The following is a 27,352-nucleotide window of genomic DNA, read 5'->3' as shown; positions in this document are numbered from 1 at the left end:
TGGTGGAGATGAGAAAAGGAATGAATGTGATTGGTGGGGGCTGAAAGATGGGACAGGAAGGAGTGTGATTGTTGGAGACGGACAAAGGAATGAATGTGATTGGTGGAGATGGGCAAAGGAATGAATGTGATTGGTGGGGGCTGGAATGGAAAGTAGGGACAGGAGGGAGCGTGATTGGTGGAGACGGGCAAAGGAATGAATGTGATTGGTGGGGGTTGGAATGGAAAGTAGGGACAGGAAGGAGTGTGATTGGTGGAGACAAGAAAAGGAATTAATGTGATTGGTGGAGACAAGAAAAGGAATTAATGTGATTGGTGGGGGCTGAAAGATGGGACAGGAAGGAGTGTGATTGGTGGAGATGAGAAAAGAAATGAATGTGATTGGTGGGGGCTGAAAGTAGGGACAGGAAGGAGTGTGATTGGTGGAGACGGGAAAAGGAATGAATGTGATTGGTGGGGGCTGGAATGGAAAGTAGGGACAGGGAGGAGACGGGCAAAGGGATGAATGTGATTGGTGGGGGCTGGAATGGAAAGTGGGGACAGGAGGGAGTGTGATTGGTGGAGACAGGAAAAGGGATGAATGTGATTGGTGGGAGCTGGAATGGAAAGTAGGGGCAGGAAGGAGTGTGATTGGTGGAGACGGGCAAAGATAGTGAGCAAAGGAATGAATGTGATTGGTGGAGACTGGCAGGGCTAGTTGGGGGGGGGCAGGAATGATGTGATTGGTGGAGACGGGCAAAGATAGTGAGCACAAGAATAAATGTGATTGGAGGAGAGTGGGCACGGATGGCGGGCACTGGAAAGAATGTGATTGATGACTGTAAAGCGCTGTGTTGTCAGTTCCATATGAATTCCTGTGATTGAATTGAAAGAATGTAACGTTTATTATATATAATAATATCATTATAATAATAATTACATTAAAAAAATTAAATTTTCTTTATTATAAGAACTGTACATATTAGGAGGAATATTGGCCTGTATACGTTCCCTGTAGAGCAGAGCTGATGGCCGCCATGTTTGGAGAGTAACACGGCTCGCTAAGGATGAGCGAAAATGAAAAGAGTTGTCATTTCCCCGAATTTCGGATGAAAATCACAAGATGTGTTGCAGTCGGTGAGGAAGAGGAAATGACGGCGGTTTTCGTGGTTTTCATTGTGCAATGAGCCCCTCCCCTCTATCCTGGGCCCATTCATGTTCCAAATAACGGCCCCTCATTGGTCTTATTATTTTCCATTTTTTTTTCAATAAAATGAAAAAAAAAGGATTAAAAGAAAAAAAAAGGAAAAACACACAAATACAAAGCGCATTGGGGTCCCTTTAAATTGTGCGTTATTGGAAGTTGCTACTGCGGGAAAAGTGCGCCGCATTAAGGCTACACACACACCGAATTCATCCTGACGGGCCATAGAAGTGAATGGCGGGCAGCCAGGCATTCATCTGCACGTGTGTGTGACATATTTCACCGACTGTGGATGTATCTTCAGCAAATGTTTGCGGTAAAATCAACTTTCACATAAATGAATCTCCTCATCCCTATTGGTCAAATACATAATATACACTATATTGCCAAAAGTATTGGCCCCGCCCTCCAAATCACTGGATTCAGGTGTTCCAATCCCCTCCATGGCCACAGGTGTAGAAATCATCACCTAGGCATGCAGACTGCTTCTTGTTACTTGTTTCTACACCCCCTTGTCCACCTCTGTGCACTGCTCACTTCTGCACCCTCCACCCCCTTACACATCCCCCTTTCAGTTCTGCTCACATCTGCACCCCCTCATCAAGCACCCTTCAACAACTGCAGTCCCTTCCATCCCTTCTAACCCGTCAATCATTGCAATTCCTTCCACCTTCACACCCCTTTTTACCATTGTAACCCCATCAACTCCTGCAAACCTTTCCACCTCTGCACCCCTTAGCATCATTGCATATCTCTCCACCACCTTCCACCATTGCACCTTCCTCCACCTCTGCACCCCCTTCCACCATTGCACCTTCCTCCACCTCTGCACCCCCTTCCACCATTGCACTTTCCTCCACCTCTGCACCCCCTTCCACCATTGCACTTTCCTCCACCTCTGCACCCCCTTCCACCATTGCACCTTCCTTCACCTCTGCACCCCCTTCCACCATTGCACCTTCCTCCACCTCTGCACCCCCTTCCACCATTGCACTTTCCTCCACCTCTGCACCCCCTTCCACCATTGCACCTTCCTCCATCTCTGCACCCCCTTCCACCATTGCACCTTCCTCCACCCCCTTCCACCATTGCACCTTCCTCCACCTCTGCACCCCCTTCCTCCACTGCACCTTCCTCCACCTCTGCACCCCCTTCCACCATTGCACCTTCCTCCACCTCTGCAGCCCCTTCCACCATTGCACCTTCCTCCACCTCTGCACCCCCTTCCACCTTCCTCCACCTCTGCACCCCCTTCCACCATTGCACCTTCCTCCACCTCTGCACCCCCTGTCATGATTGCAAACCCTTCCACCATTGCATCTCCCTCCACCTCTACACCACCTTCCACCTCTGCACCCTCTTCCCCCATTGCAACTACTTCCACCTCTTCACTCATATCCACCATTGCAACCTTTTCAACCTCAGCACCCCCTGTACACCCTCTTTTACCTGTGCCCCCCCTGCACCACTGTGCACGGCTCACCTGAAGAGTTAGTTCAGGAATCCCATACTGACCCATTATTCCTGAAGGTGAGTAGGTTGAGCTGTTGGTGGCTCTCAGGTTGAAGCTAAATGACATGCGCATTCGTAAGGGGGGGGGAGTCACTGTCAGTTGCACCACATACGATTACCACAATGGTGGGTGTTAGAATGAGCCCAAGTGACAGTTCCCCCTCAGTACTGACATAGTCCCCCACAGTATTGACTGCGCCCCCTCAGTACTGACTGCGCCCCCTCAGCACTGACAGCTCCCCCTCAGCATTGACTGCACCCCCTCAGTACTGACTGCACCCCCCTCAGCACTGACTGCGCCACCACAGTATTGACTGCGCCCCCCTCAGTACTAACAGCACCCTCTCAGTATTGACTGCACCCCCTCTGTCCCTGGCCCTATATGGCACATATGGCAGCAGTTTGCCCACTGATCATATACTGTAAATATATTCGATGACATCGACTCACCCGAGGCAAAGCCACCGACTGGAGTTCAATGATGACTTTGTAATACTAAAAGGTGGAAAAATGAAACCGTTGTCTGTACAAAGTCACAATCACAGAAGGAGAAGAGAGCAAAAAAATGATTATTTCTGTAGAACCAGCTGGCAGTTCCCTCTGTCTCTCTGAGACTGTGTTGGTGACATCTCTGCGCATTCCCAGATCTGTACACCCGCTGTGCCCATAATGAGGGGTTCCCACCATCCCTGTGCTGAGTTCCCGTATCTGCACACCCGCTGTGCCCATTATGAGGGGTTCCCACCATCCCTGTGCCGAGTTCCCGGGTCTGCAAACCCGCTGTGCCCATTATGAGGGGTTCCCACCATCCCTGTGCCGAGTTCCCGGGTCTGTACACCCACTGTGTCCACTATGAGGGTTCCCACCATCCCTGTGCTACGTTCCCAGGTTTCCACCAAACCCAGACACGTCCATCGGATTGCTAGACAGAGAAGCGTGATTGGTCCGTCCAGAGAACACGTCTCCCCTGCTCTAGAGTCCAGTGGCGGCGTGCTTTACACCACGGCATCCGACTCTTTGCATTGCACTTGGTGATGGAAGGCTTGGATGCAGCTGCTCGGCCATGGAAACCCATTCCATGAAGCTCTCTACGCACTGTTGTTGGGCTCATCTGAAGGCCACACCAAGTTTGGAGGTCTTTAGCTATTGACTCTGCAGACAGTTTGCGACTTCTGCGCACTGTGCGCTTCAGCATGCGCTGACCCCGCCCTGTCATGTGACGTGGCCTACCACTTGGTGGCTGAGTGGCTGTTGTTCCCAGTTGCTTCCACTTTGTTATAATCCCACTAACAGTTGAGCGTGGAATATTTAGTAGCCAGGAAATGTCACGGATGGACTTATTGCCCAGGTGGCCACCTATCACGGGACCACGCTTGGAGTCACTGAGCTCCTGAGAGCGACCCATTCTTTCACCAATGTTTGTAGAAGCCGTCTGCATGCCTAGGGGCTTGATTGTATACACCTGTGTCCATGGAGGGGATTGGAGCACCTGAATCACATGATATGGAGGAGATTGGAACACCTGAATCACATGATATGGAGGGGATTGGAACACCTGAATCACATGATATGGAGGGGATTGGAACACCTGAATCACATGATATGGAGGGGATTGGAACACCTGAATCACATGATATGGAGGGGATTGGAACACCTGAATCACATGATATGGAGGGGATTGGAACACCTGAATCATGTGATTGGGAGGGTGGGGCCAATATGTTTGGCAATACAGTGTGTCTGTATATATATATATGTATTATTATTATTATACAGGATTTATATAGTGCAACAGCTTGCGCAGCGCTGTACAATATAAGGGGGGCGGTACAATTACAATACATTTCAGTACAGAAGGAATAGGAGGGCCCGAGTCGTGGAGCTTACAATCTATAGGAGGGGGAGGGGATACAAAAGGTGATAGCTGCGTGGGATGATCTGGTGGAGGTGATTCAAGTATAGTTCTTAGGTGGGGTAGTCTTCCCTGAAGAAGTGAGTTTTCAAAGATCGCCTAAAGGCAGACAGGGTGGGGGCTGACCGGACATGCTGTGGTAGGGAGTTCCAGAGGATGGAAGAGGCTCTGGAGAAGTCCTGGAGGCGAGCATGGGAGGAGGTGATGAGGGCGCTAGAGAGGAGGATATCATAGGAGGAGCGGAGCTGGCGATTTGGGAGGTATCTGCAGATGAGGTTGGTGATGTAGCCGGGGCAGTGTTGTGGATGGCTTTGTAAGCTGTGGTCAGTATTTTGAATTTTATATGTTGGGTTAGTGAAAGCCAGTGGAGGGATTGACAGAGAGGGGCAGCAGTTGTTGATCGGTTGGTAAGATAGATATATTGATATATTTATTTTTTGCCATATATAACAATATATATTAATAAATAAAAGGTGGAGCTTTTCTTAAAAAAAAAAAAAATTATATGATTGATGTATAAAAATAAAATTTAAAAAAATTTAATTTTTAAACAATTGATTGATTGATTAATTAAAAGGTGGAGCTTTTCTAAAAAAAAAAAAAAAAAGAATATTGTCATATAAAAATAAAATAAATTAGTAAAAAAAAAAATTCAAATAAAATAAAAGGTGGAGTTTTTCTAAAAAAATGATATCGTTGTCATATAAAAATAAAATAAGTTAGTAAAAAAAAAATTCAAATAAAAGGTGGAGTTTTTCTAAAAAAAAATATATTGTTGCCATCTAAAAATACAATTAATCAGTAAAAATAAAAATGAATAAACAAAATAAAATATGGCGCTTTTCTGATTAAAAAAAAAATAGATCCAGTTGCCGCATATTGTAACACGTCAGGAATTTATTCATGCGAACTTGTAAAGTCTCAGACAGTTCCACTTTGAAGCGATTATAGCCACTTGCCACATTCCATCCATTGTAACCACACGCGTGTTTCGATCGCCCTCCTCCAGCTACCTTTACCATGATCCCTTCTGAGCCCGTAAAACTTGATGACCCCTGTGTATTGTTACCGCGCTTATTAACCAAATCCGCGTCTCGGCCCGCGTGTTGAATTATCGATCGCCTTACAAAAACAATCTTCTTTTTTTTTTTTTTTTTTTTTTGCAAACGTTTTCTTTTTTTTTATTGTTTGTTTCTTTTTTACAATTCTAATCCTTCCCCTTTTTTTTTTTGCATTTCGCGAGGAATGAATCGAGCTTGCTTCCTGCGGTCCCTCATTCCGCATTCTTACTAAATTTTTCATGACTTTTTTTTTTTTTTTTTTTTTTCCCTTTTTGCTGGTGTGGATTGAATTCTCACTGGGAGGAGACGGGGAGGAAAGGAGGAGGAAGTGATAGAAGGGATGGGAGGAGAGGGAGAGAGAGAGAGAGGGAGAAGGAGAGAGACAGAAGAGGAGGGGGGATGGGTTACGTCTTTGTATAGCAGAACAAGGCTTCATCAGACAGACATCCCAGCTAGAGAGCCACAACAGCTGCGTGACATGCACGCCGAGACCTAGATGCATCCGTGAGCGACGCGCGTTCGAGACAGCCTTTGCGGGGGGAGCCCACCAGCAGCCGACGCCGAGAGAGACCGCCGCAGACCGTAGCTCACCCAGCCGGCGACCGCCAGCCACGAACATCCCCGATGGGGGCTTCGGAGAGAATGAGGACCACCCTCCTATGCGTTGGTGGCGTTCTGCTGCTCGGCGCCCAGGTGAGGGGACGGCGAATGGGGGGGGGGGGGGGAAGGATGGCAGCAGAGGTGCAATGCACGGCTGGACAGGGTGGAGTTGATGTATTTTGCAAACAGCGCAAAGGTCATCGCAGCCAGCCAATGAAAAAAAAAAAAATGATGAATCGCAATCTCGACGGTTAACCCCCTTTGCAGGACCGTGGCATCCTCCGAACGCAGGCCCCTGGGGCAGCTGGCAATGGCGGCGGCGGCGGTGGAGTGGAGGGGGGTCTATAAGGTCAAAAGATGCCAGACAACTGTAAACATGATACAGCTGGTTTAGAGGGTCCGGAGGGGGGGGTGTTATGATTTTCTCAGCCCGGTTGAGGTCATCATGGCGTGACAGGTACTCAAAATAATTGGGAGGGGGGGGGGTGGTACCGGGCGTCTTTGGGTTTTTGGGTACAGGACCACTCAGTACTTTGCAATGGTGTACTTTCGGCTCGGTTGCAATACTGGCTGCTGCAAAATTGCAGTCCATTTTTTTTTTTTTTTTGCAACATGGCATGAGAAGGATGGGGGGGTGGGGGTGGCGGCGGGGTGGGGGGGTCTGAGTGTCGGGAGGTGGCGCAGTGGTACAGCCAGGAGCTGAAATAGCAGGTGGTGCCTGGTGCCAGGATGGAGATTAATGGAATCACTAATTGTATGATGGTTCTTTAATGGAACAGCAGATAATGTCAGGAGTGAGGTGGGGGCCCTCGGCTCGTGCGGCTTAAGTAATGAGCGGCTGCAAGGCTCGGACCATTGTCATCTGTGCGAGTAAAATACACCGTCTGCAATATATACAATATATATATATATACTGTATATAATCATTACCACCAATGTCAACTGGCCAAAAAAAAAAGTGTCCAGCGTGCTGGATATTTTATGCCACTAAATTGTTGCATCTTCCATGAGAAAAGGCAACTGTCCTTTTTTCAGTCTGCCTGTTGATGCATTGGTGGAGAAACTTTTGTGGTGGCAGTTGTTTCAAACCTGGGCCAATTATGTATCCAATTATCCATGGAGCAACAACCATGGGAGCAACAACTGAGCTATCTGAAGGTTTGGGCTTGATGACCTTGTGGCAGCGTGATTGGGTAACAAAAAAAAAAAGTTATCAGTGGTGTTGGGAATTTCATTCAGTGGTCTCTTGTTTGCCGAGATAAGAAATATAGTTGTGGCCGTGTGGGCCGCGGGGGCTTTTCTAGGGTCCTAATAGACCAGAGGCTCGTCTAGGCAGAAATAATAAAATGTTGAGGAGCTGGTAGGATACCAGGATGACCACTTTAGATCGAACCTAAAAATAATATCATCTGAATTGATCTAAAGTCTGAAATCGCAGATGGATTGAAAAGTAAATACGATGTTTCAAAACTGCATAATGCATAGAAGGTATCTCAAAAGAGACCCAGGGGGTCTCAGTAGAAGGCCCAGGGCGACTCAGTAGAGGACCCAGGGCGTCTCAGTAGAGGACCCAGGGCGTCTCAGTAGAGGACCCAGGGCGTCTCAGTAGAGGACCCCAGGGCCACTCAGTAGAGGACCCCAGGACCACTCAGTAGAGGACCCCAGGACCACTCAGTAGAGGACCCCAGGACCACTCAGTAGAGGACCCCAGGACCACTCAGTAGAGGACCCCAGGACCACTCAGTAGAGGACCCCAGGACCACTCAGTAGAAGCCCCCAGGACCACTCAGTAGAAGACCTGTGACATTCAGTAAAATACTCAGGTCATGCTCAGTAGAATACCCCAGGGACTCCATAGGAAACCCCGGTCACTTAGCAGAAGACCCCGGCTAGTCAAAATACAATGTTGAGGGGCTTATAGGATACCATGTTGACCACTTTAGAACAAATCTAAGACTAACATCATTTTGATTGATCTAGAAGGCTCTAACATGATATCACCATGACCAAATAAATCACAGGTGGATTGAAAAGTAAATACAATGTTTCAAAACTGGATAATGCATAGAAAGTATCTCAAAAGAGACCCAGGGCGACTCAGTAGAAGACCCAGGGCGACTCAGTAGAAGACCCAGGGCGACTCAGTAGAAGACCCAGGGCGACTCAGTAGAAGACCCAGGGCGACTCAGTAGAAGACCCAGGGCGACTCAGTAGAAGACCCAGGGCGACTCAGTAGAAGACCCAGGGCGACTCAGTAGAAGACCCAGGGCGACTCAGTAGAAGACCCAGGGCGACTCAGTAGAAGACCCAGGGCCATCCAGTAGAAGACCCAGGGCCATCCAGTAGAAGACCCAGGGCCATCCAGTAGAAGACCCAGGGCCATCCAGTAGAAGACCCAGGGCCATCCAGTAGAAGACCCAGGGCCATCCAGTAGAAGACCCAGGGCCATCCAGTAGAAGACCCAGGGCCATCCAGTAGAAGACCCAGGGCCATCCAGTAGAAGACCCAGGGCCATCCAGTAGAAGACCCAGGGCCATCCAGTAGAAGACCCAGGGCCATCCAGTAGAAGACCCAGGGCCATCCAGTAGAAGACCCAGGGCCATCCAGTAGAAGACCCAAAGCCTGCTTAGTAGAATACCCCAGGGACTCAGTAGGAAACCCAAGACACTCAGAAGATCAAGGGTACTCAGTAGGCGACCCCAGTCATTTAACTGAACACTCCGGCCAGTCAGAGTGCAATGTTGAAGGGCTTTTAGGATACCATGATGACCACATTAGAACAAATCTAAGACTAATATAATTTTGATTGATCTAAAAAGTTAACATCACCGTAACAAAATAAATCACAGATGGATTGAAAATTAAATAAAATGTTTCAAAACTGCATAATGCATAGAAAGTATCTCAAAAGAGACCCAGGGACACAGTAGAAGACCCAGGGCGACTCGGTAGGAGACCCAGGGCCAGTCGGTAGGAGACCCAGGGCCACTCGGTAGAAGACCTGTTGAACTAAGTGGAAAACCTAAGGCACTCAGTAGAAGACCTAGGGCTCTCAGTAGCAGACCCAGGGCACTGAGTAGAAGACACAGGGCACATGATAGGTAACCTGGGGTACTCAGTGGAAGACCTTAGATACTCAGACCAGGATTACTCAGTAGAAGATCCAGGACACACAGTAGACCCAGGGCACTCAGTAGAAGACTAAGGGGAACTCCGTAGAAGACCCAGGGCTCTCCGTAGAAGACCCAGGGCTCTCCGTAGAAGACCCAGGGCTCTCCGTAGAAGACCCAGGGCTCTCCGTAGAAGACCCAGGGCTCTCCGTAGAAGACCCAGGGCTCTCAGTAGAAGACTAAGGGGAACTCAGTAGAAGACCCATGGTACTCAGTAGAAGACTAAGGGGCTCTCAGTAGAAGACCCAGGGCTCTCAGTAGAAGACCCATGGTACTCAGTAGAAGACTAAGGGGAACTTAGTAGAAGATCCAGGGCTCTCAGTAGAAGATCCAGGGCTCTCAGTCAAAGACCCATGGTACTCAGAAGACTATGGGGAACTCAGTAGCAGACCCAGGGCACTCAGTAGAAGACCCAGGGCACATGGTAGATCACCTGGGGCACTCAGACCTTGGATACTCAGACCAGGATCACTCAGTAGAAGACACAGGACACACAGTAGACCCAGGGCACACAGTGGAAGACTAAGGGGAACTCAGTAGAAGACCCAGGGCTCTCAGTGGAAGACCCAGGGCTCTCAGTGGAAGACCCAGGGCTCTCAGTGGAAGACCCAGGGCTCTCAGTGGAAGACCCAGGGCTCTCAGTGGAAGACCCAGGGCACTCAGTAGAAGACCCAGGGCTCTCAGTAGAACACCTGGGGCACGTACCCTGAGTGCCATGGTCTAGCAACGACCCCGGTGGGCCGAGATATTTGACGTTTCATAGACAGAAATATAAATATGGCCTGCTCCAATGTTTTTTCTCATTTTAGAATTCAGACAAGGGGGCAACAACAATTGTGGTGATCCTGCAATGTGGGTGAATAACATGGGCTAGAAGACTATGGCACCATAACAAAGTATGGGCTTTACAGCAGCCGCCATAAAGTGTGATGTTCCTATATGTGCGGCAACTTACCATCAGCTATGTAGTGCAAGGACCTGCCTGACTGCATACAGATCGATTAGGTGGGGCTCATGTTTCATAGTTTTGGTAAATCGAAGGTTGAGTGTACAAAGATTTTATACTCCGATTGTAATATGTATGGTGACCCTAAGCTGGTCATTTTGAGCCTAGGGGAAAGTTCGGCCTATGTGGTCTCATGATGCTGTATGTGCCAAAGGATTAAGTTTTGCTCGTGGAATACTTCCTCTTTAAAGGAGGACTCCACTTGTAGGAATATCCTCTATGTTCTTCCTCCCCATAGTGGTGGTGACCTCAGATGTATGACAACCTGCCTTCCAACCAGGGGTGGACTGACAACTCATGGGGCCCCCGGGCAATAGAGGATCATGAGGCTCCTGTGTCCTCGCCCACACTCAAACTACACCCAAAAAAGCCAATGAAAGGTACCAGGGGCATCTCATGGGGCCCCCTACTGACCCCAGGCCCTCGGCCAGTGCCCGAGTACCCTATTGGTCAGTCTGCCCCTGATTCCAACCTACTACGAGGCAGGGGGGACTGTTATTCAATGTGGCCCGGCACAACGTATTTGCACTTTCCCTCTATGCAGGTTCCTGTAATAAAGACCAGTCACTGCTGCTCTCTCTCCTTAAACAGGGTGACTGGTCTTGTCTCCGCCCCCTCCTGTGGTTTTCTGTAGTGGGTGGAGCCGGCTAGATCCCTCCCACAGCTCTGCTCCCTGCACAGTGATGATGTCATTGTTACTTTTATTGATATATTTTGTGGCGATCGGATAATATATTTAGATGAAAGTTTTTGTGTCTGGAGTTCAGCTTTAGAAATATAAAAAAGAGCCGATAAGTATGGAGGATTCAACGATCAATACGTAACATTTCAGGAACTCTGATAGATTAATCGCTGAGTTATGTTAGCTGTGCCAGCGATCCCCCAAATCTGTGCCAGCGATCCCCCAAATCTGTCCCGGCGATCTGTCTCCCATGAATGAGAGAAGAGATTGCCTAGGACCCTTGTAAGGTTAATATTGATCAATATTGTTGTGATTGGGGGAAGCTCTGGACTGATCAATGTTGTTGTCATGGAGAGAAGCACTGGACTGATCAATACATTATAAATGATGGGAGGAGCTCTGGATTTATCAATATGTTCTATTTGATGGGGAGGAGCTCTGGATTGATCAATATATTCTATATGATTGGAGGAGCTCTGAATTGATCAATACGTTATATATGATGGGGAGGAGCTCTGGATTGATCAATATGTTATATATGATGGGGAGGGGTTCTGGACTGATCAATATATTCTACATGATAGGGAGGGGCTCTGGACTGATCAATACGTTATATATGATTAGGAGGAGCTCTGCATTAATTAGTATATTCCAGGGGCGGACTGACCATTTGGAAACTCGGGCACTGCCTGAGGGCCCGGGGTCAGTAGGGGGCCCCATGAGATGCCCCTGGTACCTTTTTCATAGGCTTTTTTGAGTTTGGGCAAGGACACAGGGGCCCCATGATCCCCTATTGCCCAGGGGCCCCATGAGTTGTCAGTCCACCCCTGGTATATTCTATATGATGGGGAGGAACCCTGGATTGATCAATATGTAATGTATTATGGGGAGGAGCTCTGAACTGATCAATATGTCCTTTATGAGGAGGAGCTTTGGATTGATTAGTATATTCTATATGATTGGGAGGGGCTCTGGGTTGATCAATACGTTATATATAATGAGGAGGAGCTCTGGGTTGATCAATACATTATACATGATGGGGAGGAGCTCTGGATTGATCAATATGTTATATATGATGGGGAGGAGCTCTGGACTGATCAATACGTTATATATGATGGGGAGGAGCTCTGGACTGATCAATACGTTATATATGATGGGGAGGGGCTCTGGACTGATCAATACGTTATATATGATGGGGAGGGGCTCTGGGTTGATCAATATGTTATATATGATGGGGAGGGGCTCTGGACTGATCAATACGTTATATATGATGGGGAGGGGCTCTGGACTGATCAATACGTTATATATGATGGGGAGGGGCTCTGGGTTGATCAATATGTTATATATGATGGGGAGGGGCTCTGGGTTGATCAATATGTTATATATGATGGGGAGGGGCTCTGGACTGATCAATACGTTATATATGATGGGGAGGAGCTCTGGACTGATCAATACGTTATATATGATGGGGAGGGGCTCTGGACTGATCAATACGTTATATATGATGGGGAGGAGCTCTGGACTGATCAATACGTTATATATGATGGGGAGGAGCTCTCGTTTTTACAGTACGGCTCCATGCACACTCGCGTCTTTTTTTTTGTTTTATATTTTTGCTCAAACACCGGTAATCGCGTTTTCAGTCGCGTTCAGAAGCTTTTAGAAAAAGAAAAAACTTAGAAAAAAGCTGTTTGTAGCGTTTAGGAGCGTCAGCGTTTTATCAGCGTTTGTACAGTACAGCTCCGCGCACAGCAGCGGGTGTTTTTTTTGCTACTAACGGCTTTTTTTCTATCTTTTTCTTCCTTTTTTTTTTTTTTTTTCCACATGTACTGTAAAATCGCTAATAAAACGCTAAAAGCTGCTAAACATTACTAAAACGCAAACGCTAATAACACGCTAAACGCTCCTAAAACACTAAAGTCACCTAAACGCTAATAAAAGACTCCTAAACGCTAATTAAAAGCTACTAAAACGCTAAATGCTCCTAAACACTACCAAACCTCAAACGGTCCTAACCGCTAATAACACGCTAAACGCTAATAAAACACTCCTATAAAACGCTAAACGCTCCTAAATGGTAATGGCACGCTAAACGCTAATACACCGCTAAAGGATCCTAAATGTTCTTAAACGCTAATAAAACGCTAAGCGATCCTAAACGCTAATAACACGCTAAGCGATCCTAAACGCTAATAACACGCTAAGCGGTCCTAAACGCTAATAACACGCTAAACGGTCCTAAACACTAATAACACGCTAAACGGTGCTAAACGCTAATAATACGCTAAGCGGTCCTAAACGCTAATAACACGCTAAGCGATCCTACACGCTAATAACACGCTAAGCGATCCTAAACGCTAATAACACGCTAAGCGATCCTAAACGCTAATAACACGCTAAGCGGTCCTAAACGCTAATAACACGCTAAACGGTCCTAAACACTAATAACACGCTAAACGGTGCTAAACGCTAATAATACGCTAAGCGGTCCTAAACGCTAATAACACGCTAAGCGATCCTACACGCTAATAACACGCTAAGCGATCCTAAACGCTAATAACACGCTAAGCGGTCCTAAACGCTAATAACACGCTAAGCGGTCCTAAACGCTAATAACACGCTAAACGGTCCTAAACACTAATAACACGCTAAACGGTCCTAAACACTAATAACACGCTAAACAGTGCTAAACCGCTAAACAGTCCTAAACGCTAATAACACGCTAAGCGGTCCTAAACGCTAATAACACGCTGAACCGCTAAACAGTCCTAAACGCTAATAACACGCTAAGAGGTCCTAAATGCTAATAACACGCTAAGCGGTCCTAAACGCTAATAACACGCTAAGCGGTCCTAAACGCCAATAACACGCTAAACGTTCCTAAACACTAATAACACGCTAAACGGTGCTAAACCGCTAAACAGTCCTAAATGCTAACAACACGCTAAGCGGTCCTAAATGCTAACAACACGCTAAGCGGTCCTAAACGCTAATAACACGCTAAGCGGTCCTAAACGCTAATAACACGCTGAACCGCTAAACAGTCCTAAACGCTAATAACACGCTAAGAGGTCCTAAATGCTAATAACACGCTAAGCGGTCCTAAACGCTAATAACACGCTAAGCGGTCCTAAACGCTAATAACACGCTAAACGTTCCTAAATGCTAATAACACGCTAAACGTTCCTAAATGCTAATAACACGGTAAACAGTGCTAAACGCTACTAAACCGCTAAACAGTCCTAAACGCTAATAACACGCTAAGCGGTCCTAAACGCTAATAACACGCTAAGCGGTCCTAAACGCTAATAACACAGTAAATGGTCCTAAACGCTACTAAACGCTAATAAGATGCTAAACAGTTCTAACCGCTCCTTACACGCTAAACGCTAATAAAATGCTAAAGGATCCTAAACACTACTAAAACTCAAACGGTCCTAACCGCTAACAACACGCTAAAAGCTTAAAAAAACTCCTAAATGCTAATAAAACGCTAATAAAACACTCCTAAACGCTACTAATACGCTAAACGGTCCTAAACGCTAATAAACCGCTAAATGGTCCTAAACACTAATAACACGCTATACGGTCCTAAACGCTAATAACACGCTACTGAAAAAACGCTATTTCCAGTATTTTTTTTATCAAGCATTTTTATTTTGAGCTTCTAAACCCCTCCGGCGTGCGTGGAGTCGCATGGAGTCGCAATCAGCAAATTTTCAGCAACGATCCAAGACTGAATAAAAGCCGCGAGTGCGGGGTGACGTGCTATAGACGCGTCTCTCAGCCCGGGGGGGGGGGGGGGGGGTCGCACTACGCGGTACAGGACCCTGCATCTACAGGAATCGCACCGCGTCCCCATGTGCAAATTCCATGCATTTGTGTGGTGCAATGTGAGGCGTACACTTGGCGTGGCTCGAATCGCATGGCGTCCGCAGCGGAAAGTTGCAGGACCCCCTTTTTTAAATCCGCCCTTGAATAGCGTCGCATGGGTGTTCTCGTCTACGTGATGCGATTTCTGGCCATCGAATCGCATTTGGCGATCTGTTTCGGGGTGTCATTAATTGATCATTGTCATGAATGCGGTGCGGGAAAAGCACAGGATTCGCAGAATTTCCCGCACCGTGGGTTAGAGGAAAATTGGAAGGTTCTGCAGAATCGCCCAATCCTGACGGAGATTTCTGCAGCATCATGACCCCCCCCCCTCCCCCTCCCCCAGGGAAGCAGGTGGCCGGGCAACCCAGAGGATGACGGCAGCGCGCCCTTCCACCGTCTCGCCCTGGCACTGCCCCCCCCCCCCTCCGAGGAGCACAAACAGACCCTCTTCTCAGACTGCGCTGCATTGTACCAGACCGTGCCATTGTGCGGCTTTGTCGCAGCTCCGCCCCGCGTCCCGATTGGTCACACTACAAATGTTTCTTTATGGAACCATCCAAAGGGCGCTACTTTTTTTTTTTTTTTTTAAGGTCTAAATTCATACCTGGCGTATTATAAACGTGCGGTTTTTTTTTTGCGTTTTTTTTGCGTGACGCGCCATTGATTTGACTAGGCCGCCGTAGGCGCAACAAAGTAGCTCACGGAGTTTCCACCCACGCCCAGCGGGCTGCCCTACGCATTGCAAATGCTTGTGTGGCGCGTTTTTTTTTTTACGTGCGTTTTTTCGGCTGGTTCATGCCGCACCTGCATCTGAAGTGCGCCGTGCGTCCTTGTGCGATTCACACGCATTTCTGTGCACTTATTGGGCTCAAATGGCGCAGCACCAAAAAGAGCACATGCGCTCTTTAAAACGCACTGTCACCGGATCACATGTTACTTTTGTGTGGGAAAACGCACCGTGTTTAGGGTGTTGCTAACTTTTTATTCACGCCGGCTGCAGATCTCAAATGCAGTGCGTTTTAGCATGCGTGTGAATGGCACAGGAGCGCACCGTGTGTCCCTGTGCGATTCACGTTCATTTCTGTGCGGTGCGCTTATTGGGCTCAGATGGCGCAGCACCAAAAGTCGCACATGCACTCCTTAAAAGGCACCGTCACCGGATCACATGTTACTTTTTGCGCTGGAAAACGCACCGTGTTTAGGGCGTCGCTAACTTTGTATTCACGCCAGCTGCAGATCGCAAATGCAGTGCGTTTTTAGCACACGTGGTGTGTGACGCAGGGATGCACGGCACACTCCTGGGCGATTCAGAGGCGGGCAGTCCGGCCCTTATTGCGCATTTTTGTTTTTGCTCGCCGTTACCAAGGAATGGCACTGCAAACGCCGCACGGGTGTGAAGGGCGTCGGAGCTTTTTGCTGCGTTCCAGTTTGGATGCGTGTTTTTGCACTCGGAAAAACGCGTCTTTTCTGCATTTGGGGCGATATTACGGCCAATTCATATCACATGCAGTCCAGGTTTTTTTTTTTTTTTCCTGCATCAAAAACGCATTGAATTCTAATTTATTCTATTCAAATTTTCAGAAGATGGTTATAATCTTTCTGTTTTATTCTATTCCACATTTTATTTTTTTCTCTCGTATTCTTTTTTGTTCTGTTTTATTCAATTTTTTTTTTAAATTCAAATTTTGGAAGGTGGCTGTATTCTATTTTATTGTATTCTATTCGGAATTCGGTATTTCGGAAGACAGTTATATTGTATTCTATTTATTTTTTCTATTCCATTCTTTTCTATTCTAATTCGTTCTATTTGAATTCTAATCTATTCTATTTGAAATTTGAATTCCGGACGATGGTTTTTTCTATTTTTATTTTATTCTATTGTTTTTACAGTTCTAATATCTTTTTTTTTTCTCTATTATTTTCTATTGTGTTCCATTTTATTCTATTCTTTTTGAAATTCAAATTTCGGAAGGTGGCCATATTCTATTTTATAGTATTCTACTCACATTTTTTTAATCTATTCTTTTATTCTATTCTATTTTATTCTATTCTTTTATTTTCTATTTTATCATTTTCTATTCTTTGTTATTCTATTCTTTTATTTTATTCTATTATTTTCTGTTCCATTTTATTTTATATTCCATTATTTTATTTTCTATTCTATCGTTTTCTATTTACTTCTGTTCTGTTTTACTCTTTTCTATTCTATTTTATTCTATTGTTTTATTTTCTATTCTTTTCTGTTCTTTTATTCTATTTTATTCTATTTTATTTTCTATTCTATGATATTCTATTCTTTTATTTTCTATTTTATCGTTTTCTATTTTATTCTATTCTTTTATTTTCTATTTAATTTTATATTTTATCGCTTTCTACTCTATTTTATTCTATTTTATTTTTTTATATTATTTTCTGTTCTATTTTATTTCATATTTTCTTTTCTATTCTATCGTTTTCTATTTACTTCTGTTTTACTCTATTCTATTCTAATTTATTCTATTCTTGTTTTCAAATTCGATTTCACTTTCAAATTTGATTCAGACTTCAATTTCGCTCATTACTATTGTAATTCTGAAATTTGGATACATCCGAATCTCCGATAAATGAAAATTTCATCCGAAATTTGATTTGGAATAAAACGAACCGCACGCGTCTTATCGCTTCCAAGCCCTGGCAACACTGGCACAGGCAGGTATGGGGCCCCTAGGAGCCTAGGGCCCGGGCAGCTGTGTGAATCCTGTTGGGGGAGTGACACCATCAAATCTGGTTTTGTAGGGCCAACCTGTGACCTGCTCAGCTCTGATATGACTGTTGGACGCACACAGGAGCTGTAGTTCCTACCCCTGGAGGTGCAGATGGAACGTAAAGTAGTACTGAAGCGTGTTTGGCTTTACACATGGAGCGCAACGAGATGAACTGTTTTGTGAAAATTCTTAGCCCAACACTTGCAGTTTATGACTTTCAATGCTGCTGCTCTCTAAGTGCTGCTTCCCTGAACCTGGGCTTCACAGGAAACAGCTGACAGAACAGTTCCGGGTCAGTCTGTTGGGGAGGGGAGAGGAGCCGGGGGGAGTGCCTTTGCATCCTTGGCTATGGGGCTGTGTGTTTCTATTGATGTGTACAGAGACCTTGTCCTGACACTGATGATCCACCTGACAAGGGATTTGTAGTTCTGTCCATCCAAACCTGAGATTTATCCAGCTCCGCCGTGCAGCTCCAGCCCTGGCAAAGAACCAGACATTTCTCTGCGGCAGTTAAGTCATTTTTTTTTCAGGTCTTGTCCCTCCCCCAGCCTGTGACTGGACAGTGCAAGGAGAAGCAGAAGACTGATCACCTCACTCTGCTCTCCCCTCCTATCAGCATGCTCCTTGTTAGCAGGATTTTCTCAGTGTGATGCTTTTCCCTCTTCCAGTCTGAGCTGTGCTGAACAGAAGCTGCAAGAGGCTGATAGCGGGTAACTTCATGTAGACACCCTGTGCTGCTTCTCCCTCTTCCAATCTGAGCTCCGTTGTAAGAGCCTGAAATTTCGGTAGACACCCCCTGCTGCCTCTCCTGCTTTCAGGTAGGCACCTTTTGCTTCTCCCTCCTCCAGTCTGAGCTCTGCTGTAAGAGGCTGATACTACATTAATTCAGGTAGGCATCCTGTGCTGCTTCTCCCTCCTCCAGTTTGAGCTCTGCTGTAAAAGGCTGATACTACATTAATGCAGGTAGGCACCTTGTTCTGCTTCTCCCTCATCCGGTCTGAGCTCTGCTGTAAAAGGCTGATACTACATTAATGCAGGTAGGCACCTTGTTCTGCTTCTCCCTCCTCCAGTCTGAGCTCTGCTGTAAGAGGCTGACTTCCCCCCCCCCAGGTAACTGAGTACTGCGGCTGCTTGCATCCATAGAAATGCGTCCATTAGTGCATTCCTGAACACAGAGCTGCCTCGGGGTCCGTCCTGTATCTCGCTTTCTTCCCCCATGAGTGGGCGGAGCTTCACGGACGCAGTCGTGAATTACGGGTGAATGGCGGCGGGGAGGGGAACGATTGATTTCCTTTCTAGTATTTTACCGGCAGTACTGGTCCGCCGAACCTCTCCTGCGATCCCGGAGAATTTACAGCCTCCTTCCATTAGGGATATTGCAGAGATCGGCGCCGGCGGACGCGCGTGACAATGGCGCGAGTCACTTTGTGAGATTATAACGCATCGATCTGCCGCGCTGAGTCCGGGGGAGGGGGATCGCCAATGGTGGGGGTTCGTGGAGTCGGCGTTCCCTTCCGATCCTCAGCCTCGGTTTGCAGACAGAACTTTATTTTGTAACTTTCTATAAAGCATGGAAAGGGTTAAGGGGCCGGCGCTTCATTTCCTGCTGTCTGTGTCCCCTTAGTGCAGATTGCCGTCACTTCCTGCCCTGGAGACGCAACAGGAAGTGAGCAGAGGACTTCCTCTCGTTTTGTAAGGATTTCTTCCCAACAGGTGTCCCCACTGGAAGATTTCCCCTTTCTTTCTGTGTCCCCTTGGGTCAGATTGCCGTCATTTCCTGCCCTGGAGACGCAACAGGAAGTGGGAAGAAATCCGTACAAAACAAGAGGAAGTCCTCTGCTCAACCGGTGTCCCCACTGGAAGATTTCCCCTTTCTTCCTGTATTGGTGACCCCCCTCCTGTGAAAGTTTGTATGTTGATGGAACCTCTCCCCCCCCCCAATCAACATACTAATGGAATTTTTAAATCAAACTTTTCCATTTTCATTATTTACTTTTATTTTAGGCCCCATGATATCATCACTGGGTCCCTGTACTTCTCTACGCAATGCAGGAAGATCCTGGCTGGTGGTCGCTGGGTATCTGTGCTTCTCTAAGCAATGCAGGGAGATCCTGGCTGGTGGTCGCTGGGTATCTGTGCTTCTCTAAGCAATGCAGGGAGATCCTGGCTGGTGGTCGCTGGGTATCTGTGCTTCTCTACACCATGCAGGGGGATCCTGGCTGGTGGTCGCTGGGTCTCTGTGCTTCTTTACGCAATGCAGGGAGATCCTGGCTGGTAGTCGCTGGGTATCTGTGCTTCTCTACGCAATGCAGGGAGATCCTGGCTGGTGGTCGCTGGGTCTCTGTGCTTCTTTACGCAATGCAGGGAGATCCTGGCTGGTAGTCGCTGGGTATCTGTGCTTCTCTACGCAATGCAGGGAGATCCTGGCTGGTGGTCGCTGGGTATCTGTGCTTCTCTACGCAATGCAGGGAGATCCTGGCTGGTAGTCGCTGGGTATCTGTGCTTCTTTACGCAATGCAGGGAGATCCTGGCTGGTGGTCGCTGGGTATCTGTGCTTCTCTATGCAATGCAGGGAGATCCTGGCTGGTGGTCGCTGGGTATCTGTGCTTCTCTACGCAATGCAGGGAGATCCTGGCTGGTGGTCGCTGGGTATCTGTGCTTCTCTACGCCATGCAGGGGGATCCTGGCTGGTGGGAGGGGCTAGAAGGGTGCCGCACATAGATTCCTGAACACAACAGCACAGCACCCTCCGTCAGTACTTCTCCCAAGAACCCTCAGTGCTGTTGTAAGCAGTGGGAGGGGTTATGCAAATATGAAAAAGTTCTTGATGGGCGGATGTAAGTCTGGAGGAGTGGGCGTTCCTAGGCGGGCTGCGTTTGCATGACAACACCCACATGTGATGCTGAGCCTCCGTGATTGAAAGAACTGAAATCGAAGGAATTAAAGGGGCGGGGCCAGGGACAGTCAGGCTGGGGAGGAGCTAGATGATGCTGGAAGTCCTCAAGCCAGGAAATGGGGCGGGGCTCTATCTTGCTGCAGCTCACAGTGTACGGTGACATCCGAGGAAGCTGCTTCAGTCCAGGGGAGGAGCTGGTACACCTGTGCAAGACTGAAGGGGAGGAGTCAGTACACCTGTGCAAGACTAAAGGGAAGGAGCCGCTACACCTGTGCAAGACTGAAGGGGAGGAGCCGGTACACCTGTGCTAGACTGAAGGGGAGGAGCCATTACACCTGTGCAAGACTGAAGGGGAGGAGCCGGTACACCTGTGCTAGACTGAAGGGGAGGAGCCGGTACACCTGTGCAAGGCTGAAGGGGAGGAGCCGGTACACCTGTGCAAGGCTGAAGGGGAGGAGCCGATACACCTGTGCAGGGCTGAAGGGGAGGAGCCGGTACACCTGTGCAAGACTGAAGGGGAGGAGCCGCTACACCTGTGCAAGACTGAAGGGGCGGAACCTGGCTTACCACACTAGCACAGAAATATGCTTTAGGAGCAGACATGAAACCACTGCATGGTACCCCTCCTCCTATGTAACAGAGCTGGGGGTTACTATTGAGTTGGGGATCAACAGAGCTGGAGGTTACTACTGAGCGGGGGATCAGCAGAGCTGGGGGTTACTACTGAGCGGGGGATCAGCAGAGCTGGGGGTTACTACTGAGCGGGGGATCGGCAGAGCTGGGGGTTACTACTGAGTTGGGGATCGGCAGAGCTGGGGGTTACTACTGAGTTGGGGATCAGCAGAGCTGGAGGTTAATATTGAATGGGGGATCAGCAGAGCTGGGGGTTACTACTGAGCGGGGGATCAGCAGAACTGGGGGTTACTACTGAGTTGGGGATCGGCAGAGCTGGGGGTTACTACTGAGCGAGGGATCAGCAGAGCTGGGGGTTACTACTGAGCGGGGGATCAGCAGAGCTGGGGGTTACTACTGAGTTGGGGATCGGCAGAGCTGGGGGTTACTACTGAGTTGGGGATCAGCAGAGCTGGAGGTTAATATTGAATGGGGGATCAGCAGAGCTGGGGGTTACTACTGAGCGGGGGATCTGCTGAATGAGGGTACTACTGAGCCCCTTTTAAAACTGACATCTGAGGAAGGGGGCGGACCTGACATCTGAGGAGGGGGGCGGACCTGATATCTGAAGAAGGGGGTGGATCTGACATCTGAGGAGGGGGCTTATCCGGGATCTAAGATGTAGGATAAAGATATAAATGGTAAGGGGGGGGGGGCAGCGAATGTTCAGTGAGTCCTTCAGTGTCCCTCCAGACCAAACGCACTAATTCAAATCATTTTATTTTGTCTTCATTGAAGTTCTGATAATATTGAAAGTCTGCGAACTGTTTAGGGGCGTGCCAAAAAATGGGGGCGTGATCCTGTGGGCGTGGTTACAAATGGCAGCTTGTTTTTGTGGTTAAAAATAGGCATGACCAGTTGGGTGTCCCCGGATTTAATTTGGGAAACCTGGTCACCTGACCGTTGCTTTGTGGGTGTGCTGTAGGTGCCTTCTATCTTCCCCCCCCCCCCATTCTCCCACCCAAATACCCCCCCAGCACAAATCCTAAATCCAATACCCCCTCCCAGTACAAATCCTCCACCCAAATCCCCCTTCCCAGCATAAATCCTCCATCTAAATCCCCCCTCCCAGCACAAATCCTCCATCCAAATCCCCCTCCCAGCACAAATCCTCCACCCAAATTCTCACTTTTAGCACAAATCCTCTACCCAAATACCCCTTCCTGGGATAAATCCTCCACCCAGATCCCCTCTTTGGGCACAAATCTCTCCTCCCAGCACAAATCCTCCACCAGAATACCCCCTCCCAGGATAATTCCTCCACCCAGGTCCTCTCCCCAGGCACAAATCCCCCCTCCCAGCACAAATCCTCCACCCTAATCCCCTCTTCTTGCACAAATCCTCCATCCAAATACCCCTCCTAGCACAAATCGTCCACCCAAATCTTATTTTCTAGCCTAGCACAAATCCCCCCTCCCAGCACAAATCCTCCAACCAAATCCCCCCTCCCAGCACAAATCCTCCACCCAAATCCCCCCCTCCCAGCAAAAATCCTTCATCCAGATCCCCTTCTTTGGGCACAAATCCTCTCTACCAATGCACATCCTCCACCCAAATACCCCCTCCCAGAATAATTCCCCCATCCAAATACCCTCTTCAGGCACATATCCCCCCTCCCAGCACACATCCTCTACCCAAATACCTCTTCCCAGGATAAATCCTCCACACAGATCCTCTCTTCAAGCACAAATCTCTCCTCCCAGCACAAATCTTCCACCCAAATTCCCCCTTTTAGCACAAATCCCCCTCCTGGCACAAATCCTCTACCCAAATACCCCTTCCCAGGATAAATCCTCCACCCAGATCCCCTCTTTGGACACAGATCTCTCCTCCCAGCACAAATCCTCCACCAGAATCAACCAAATCCCCCCCCCCCTCCCAGCAAAAATCCACCACCCAAATTCCCCCCTCCCAGCAAAAATCCTTTATCCAGATCCCCTCTTTGGGCACAAATCCTCTCTCCCAATGCAAATTCTCCACCCAAATACCCCCTCCCAGGATAATTCCCCCACCCAGATCCTCTCTTCAAGCACAAATCCCCCCTCCGAGCACAAATTCTCCACCCTAATCCCCTCTTCTAGAACAAATCCTCCATCCAAATACCCCCTCCTAGCACAAATCATCCACCCAAATCTTTTCTAGCCTAGCACAAATCCCCCTCCCAGCACAAATCCTCCAACCAAATCCCCCCCACCTAGTACAAATGCACCACTCAATTCCCCCCCTCCCAGCACAAATCTGCCACCCAAATTCTCCCTCCAAGTAAAAATCCTTCATCCAAATCTCCTCTTCCAGCACAAATCTCTCCTCCCAACACAATAACCCCTCCAGCAAAAATCCTCCACTCAAGTACCCCCTCCCAGCACAAATCCTCCCTCGCTTTCTAGTACAAATCCTCCCCCCTCCAACCCCTCACCCTCTCCTAATCCCCCCCCCCCCTCAGCACAAATCTTCTCCCCTTCAAAATTGCCCCCAGAAAAAATCCTCTTACCAACCCCCCCCCCGCCCCCTATCACTCCCCCTAGAATAAATCCACCTCCAGCACAAATCTTTGCTAACTGTGTTCTTAAAATAAGGCCGGCCATACATGGGTCGAAAATCGACCAATTTTTCATCCGAAAATCGGACCTAAGAATAATCGGCCGATTTTCGCTCTGTTAGTGGGGTCAATGGCACCGGATGATTTTCGGGGTTCCTCCCCTTTTCAGTGTTCGGGCATGTTAGAAAATTCGTGAAAATCGACCGATTTTTGACTCAATGATGGTCAAATCATACGATCGTTTTTCCGAAAAGAATATGCGCCATGAGCCGTGACCTGGAAGGAACAGAAGTTTTGCCTGTTATATGGGGTGAACTTCCAAAAACATGCATGATGGTTTTAACCAGGGGTGGACTGACAACTCATGGGGCCCCCGGGCAATAGGGGATCATGGGGCCCCCAGGCAATAGGGGATCATGGGGCCCCTGTGTCCTTGCCCACACTCAAAGCACACCCAAAAAAGCCTATGGAAGGTACCAGGGGCATTTCATGGGGCCCCCTACTGCCCCCGGAGCCCTCGGGCAGTGCTCGAATGGTCAGTCTGCCCCTGGTCATTATCATTCATGGACTGACATGTAGAATAGGAGTCGTCCAATCAGAAGGGCGGACTCTGGGCGGGGTCATTATCAGGGGCGGACTGACAACTCATGGGGCCCCCGGGCAATAGGGGATCATGGGGCCCCTGTGTCCTCGCCCACACTCAAAGCACACCCAAAAAGCCTATAAAAAGGTACCAGGGGCATTTCATGGGGCCCCCTATTGACCCCGGGGCCCTCGGGCAGTGCCTGAGTGCTCGAATGGTCAGTCCGCCCCTGGTTTTAGCGGAATGTGCCTGTTAATTTGCGAATTGTTTGGGAAAATATATTCGATCTCTTCTTGAGACTGGTTGGGGGTCTCTTTGAAGCGATCGTTTTCGGTTAGATCCAGCTCATGTTTTTTTAAAGTACTCCCCACACAGGCGGTGCGGGGTCCGGATTCCATTGCCACCAGGGGCAGACTGACCATTTGGGAAATCGGGCACTGCCCGAGGGCCCGGGGTCAGTAGGGGGCCCCATGAGATGCCCCTGGTACCTATTTCATAGGCTTTTTTGAGTTTGGGCAAGGACACAGGGGCCCCATGATCCCCTATTGCCCAGGGGCCCCATGAGTTGTCAGTCCGCCCCTGATTGCCACCCATGTCCGCTCCCCTCCCAGATCTCCATTTATCACACAACTCTTTTGTTTTATGACCCAAATAATAATAAAAAAAAAAAACTAAGCTTCACTTTAAAGTCATTTCTGGACGGCGGCCAATCCGGCTTTTATATAGACAGGCCTTGCTTTTTTTTTTTTTTTTTTTTTTTTTGTAATAGCTCTTCTGTAGCTCGGGGCCGGCGGCAACGTTATATAATGTGGAAACCGCAACAGTTTTCAGTAGAAATGAAAATTATAAACACGTTTTCCATCTTTACAAGGCTGCGGAGGGCTCAGGCGGCACCCAAACAAGATCTGCGCAGAAGGAGCGAATGGCGATCGCTGTGTAGATAAGGCCTGCGAGGGGTCGTGTCTGAGGGCCTTAATGGAGGCGCGGGGACAGCGGGGCCTGACATAGACACTCCAGAGACGAGAATTATTGTGATTTATGTCATTATTGGATTTACGAAGATGAGTTGTCTTCTCTACCGCCGCCTAATACACCGAATACGTATGTCGGGAAATACCTCTCAAAGTGACGCTAAATGGCGATATCCCAGAGACATACAATTACATAGTTAGTCTGGCTGAAAAAAGACAAAAGTCCATGCAGTTCAGCCATTAAAAAAAAAAAAGAAAAAGTTATAATCCTATATCCGCATATATAAATGTATAGATAGATAGGATAGAACAAAAAGTTTCAAAACATCTATTTTATAGTAACAACAAAATTATTTTTAAAACAATATTTAGAAATATATATATATATATATATATATATACTGATATAACAAAAAGTTTCAGAACATCTATTTTGTATTTATGTAATAATAAAATTATAATTATATATAGATAGATATAGCAAAAAGCTTCAAAACCTCTATTTTATATAATGATCAAATTATTTAAAAAAATATATATAAACACTGATATAACAAAGTTTCAAACCATCTATGTTAACCATCTGTTTTGTATTTATGTAATAATAATAATAAAAATTATAATATATCTACATAGATATATAAAAATTGATATAGCAAAAAGTTTCGAAACCTCTATTTTATATAATGATAAAATTATTTTTAAAATATTATATATAAACACTGATATAACAAATAGTTTCAAAACATCTGTTAAACATCTGTTTTTTATTCATGTAATAAATAAAAAAATTATTTATATATATATGTATATATATATATATGTGTGTGTATATATATATATATATGTATGTGTATATATGTGCGTGTGTGTGTGTATATATATATATATAAAATTGATATAGCAAAAAGTTTCAAAACCTCTATTTTATATAATGATAAAATTATTCAAATATACTGATATAACAAAAAACAAAAAGTTTCAAAACATCTATGTTAAACATCTGTTTTGTATTTATGTAATAATAATAATAAAAAAATTATATATATATAGATAGGCAGATATATAAAAATTGATATAGCAAAAAGTTTCAAAACCTCTATTTTATATAATGATAACATTATTTAAAAAAAATATAAACACTGATATAACAAAAAGTTTCAAAACATCTATTTTGTATTTATGTAGTAATAATAAAAATTATAATATATCTATATAGATAAAAATTTCTACAGCAAAAAGTTTCAAAACCTCTATTTTATATAATGATAAAATTATTCAAATATACTGATATAACAAAAAGTTTCAAAACATCTATTTTAAACATCTATTTTGTATTCATATAATAATAATAAAAATTATAATATATCCATATAGATATATAAAAATTGATACAGCAAAAAGTTTCAAAACCTCTATTTTATATAATGATAAAATTATTTAAAAAAAAATATATATATATACACAATGATATAACAAAAAGTTTCAAAACATCTATGTTAAACATCTGTTTTGTATTTATGTAATAATAATAATAAAAAAATTATATATATATATACAGGGGCGGACTGACCATTTGGAGGGCCCGGGGTCACACTCAAAGCACACCCAAAAAAGCCTATGGAAGGTACCAGGGGCATTTCATGGGGCCCCCTACTGCCCCCGGAGCCCTCGGGCAGTGCTCAAATGGTCAGTCTGCCCCTGGTCATTATCATTCATGGACTGACATGTAGAATAGGAGTCATCCAATCAGAGGGGCGGGCTCTGGGCGGGGTCATTATCAGGGGCAGACTGACAACTATTGGGGCCCCTGGGCAATAGGGGATCATGGGGCCCCTGTGTCCTCGCCCACACTCAAAGCACACCCAAAAAAGCCTATAAAAAAGTACCAGGGGCATTTCATGGGGCCCCCTACTGACCCCGGGGCCCTCGGGCAGTGCCTGAGT

General features: G+C 46.7%; 1 protein-coding gene across 2 annotated transcripts in view; it reads left to right on the top strand.

Moving 5' to 3' along the window:
- The first annotated feature begins 6,042 nt into the window (after positions 1-6,042).
- The window catches only part of APLP1 (amyloid beta precursor like protein 1), a 65,813-nt gene continuing 44,503 nt past the window's right edge, over positions 6,043-27,352 (top strand). For both annotated transcript variants that reach the window (XM_089660403.1, XM_089660402.1), the window contains exon 1: positions 6,043-6,360. In XM_089660403.1, the coding sequence (XP_089516529.1) occupies positions 6,292-6,360 (69 nt within the window). In that variant the 5' untranslated portion in view covers positions 6,043-6,291. The remainder of the gene's footprint in view (positions 6,361-27,352) is intronic.

Source organism: Staurois parvus, unplaced genomic scaffold (genome assembly GCF_062004578.1).
Source record: "Staurois parvus isolate SC_StPar_1 unplaced genomic scaffold, SC_StPar_1.0 ptg001239l, whole genome shotgun sequence".
Classification (NCBI taxonomy): Eukaryota; Metazoa; Chordata; class Amphibia; order Anura; family Ranidae; genus Staurois; species Staurois parvus.
Note: the sequence above shows the minus strand (reverse complement) of the source record. Positions and strands in the feature narration are given on the sequence as shown.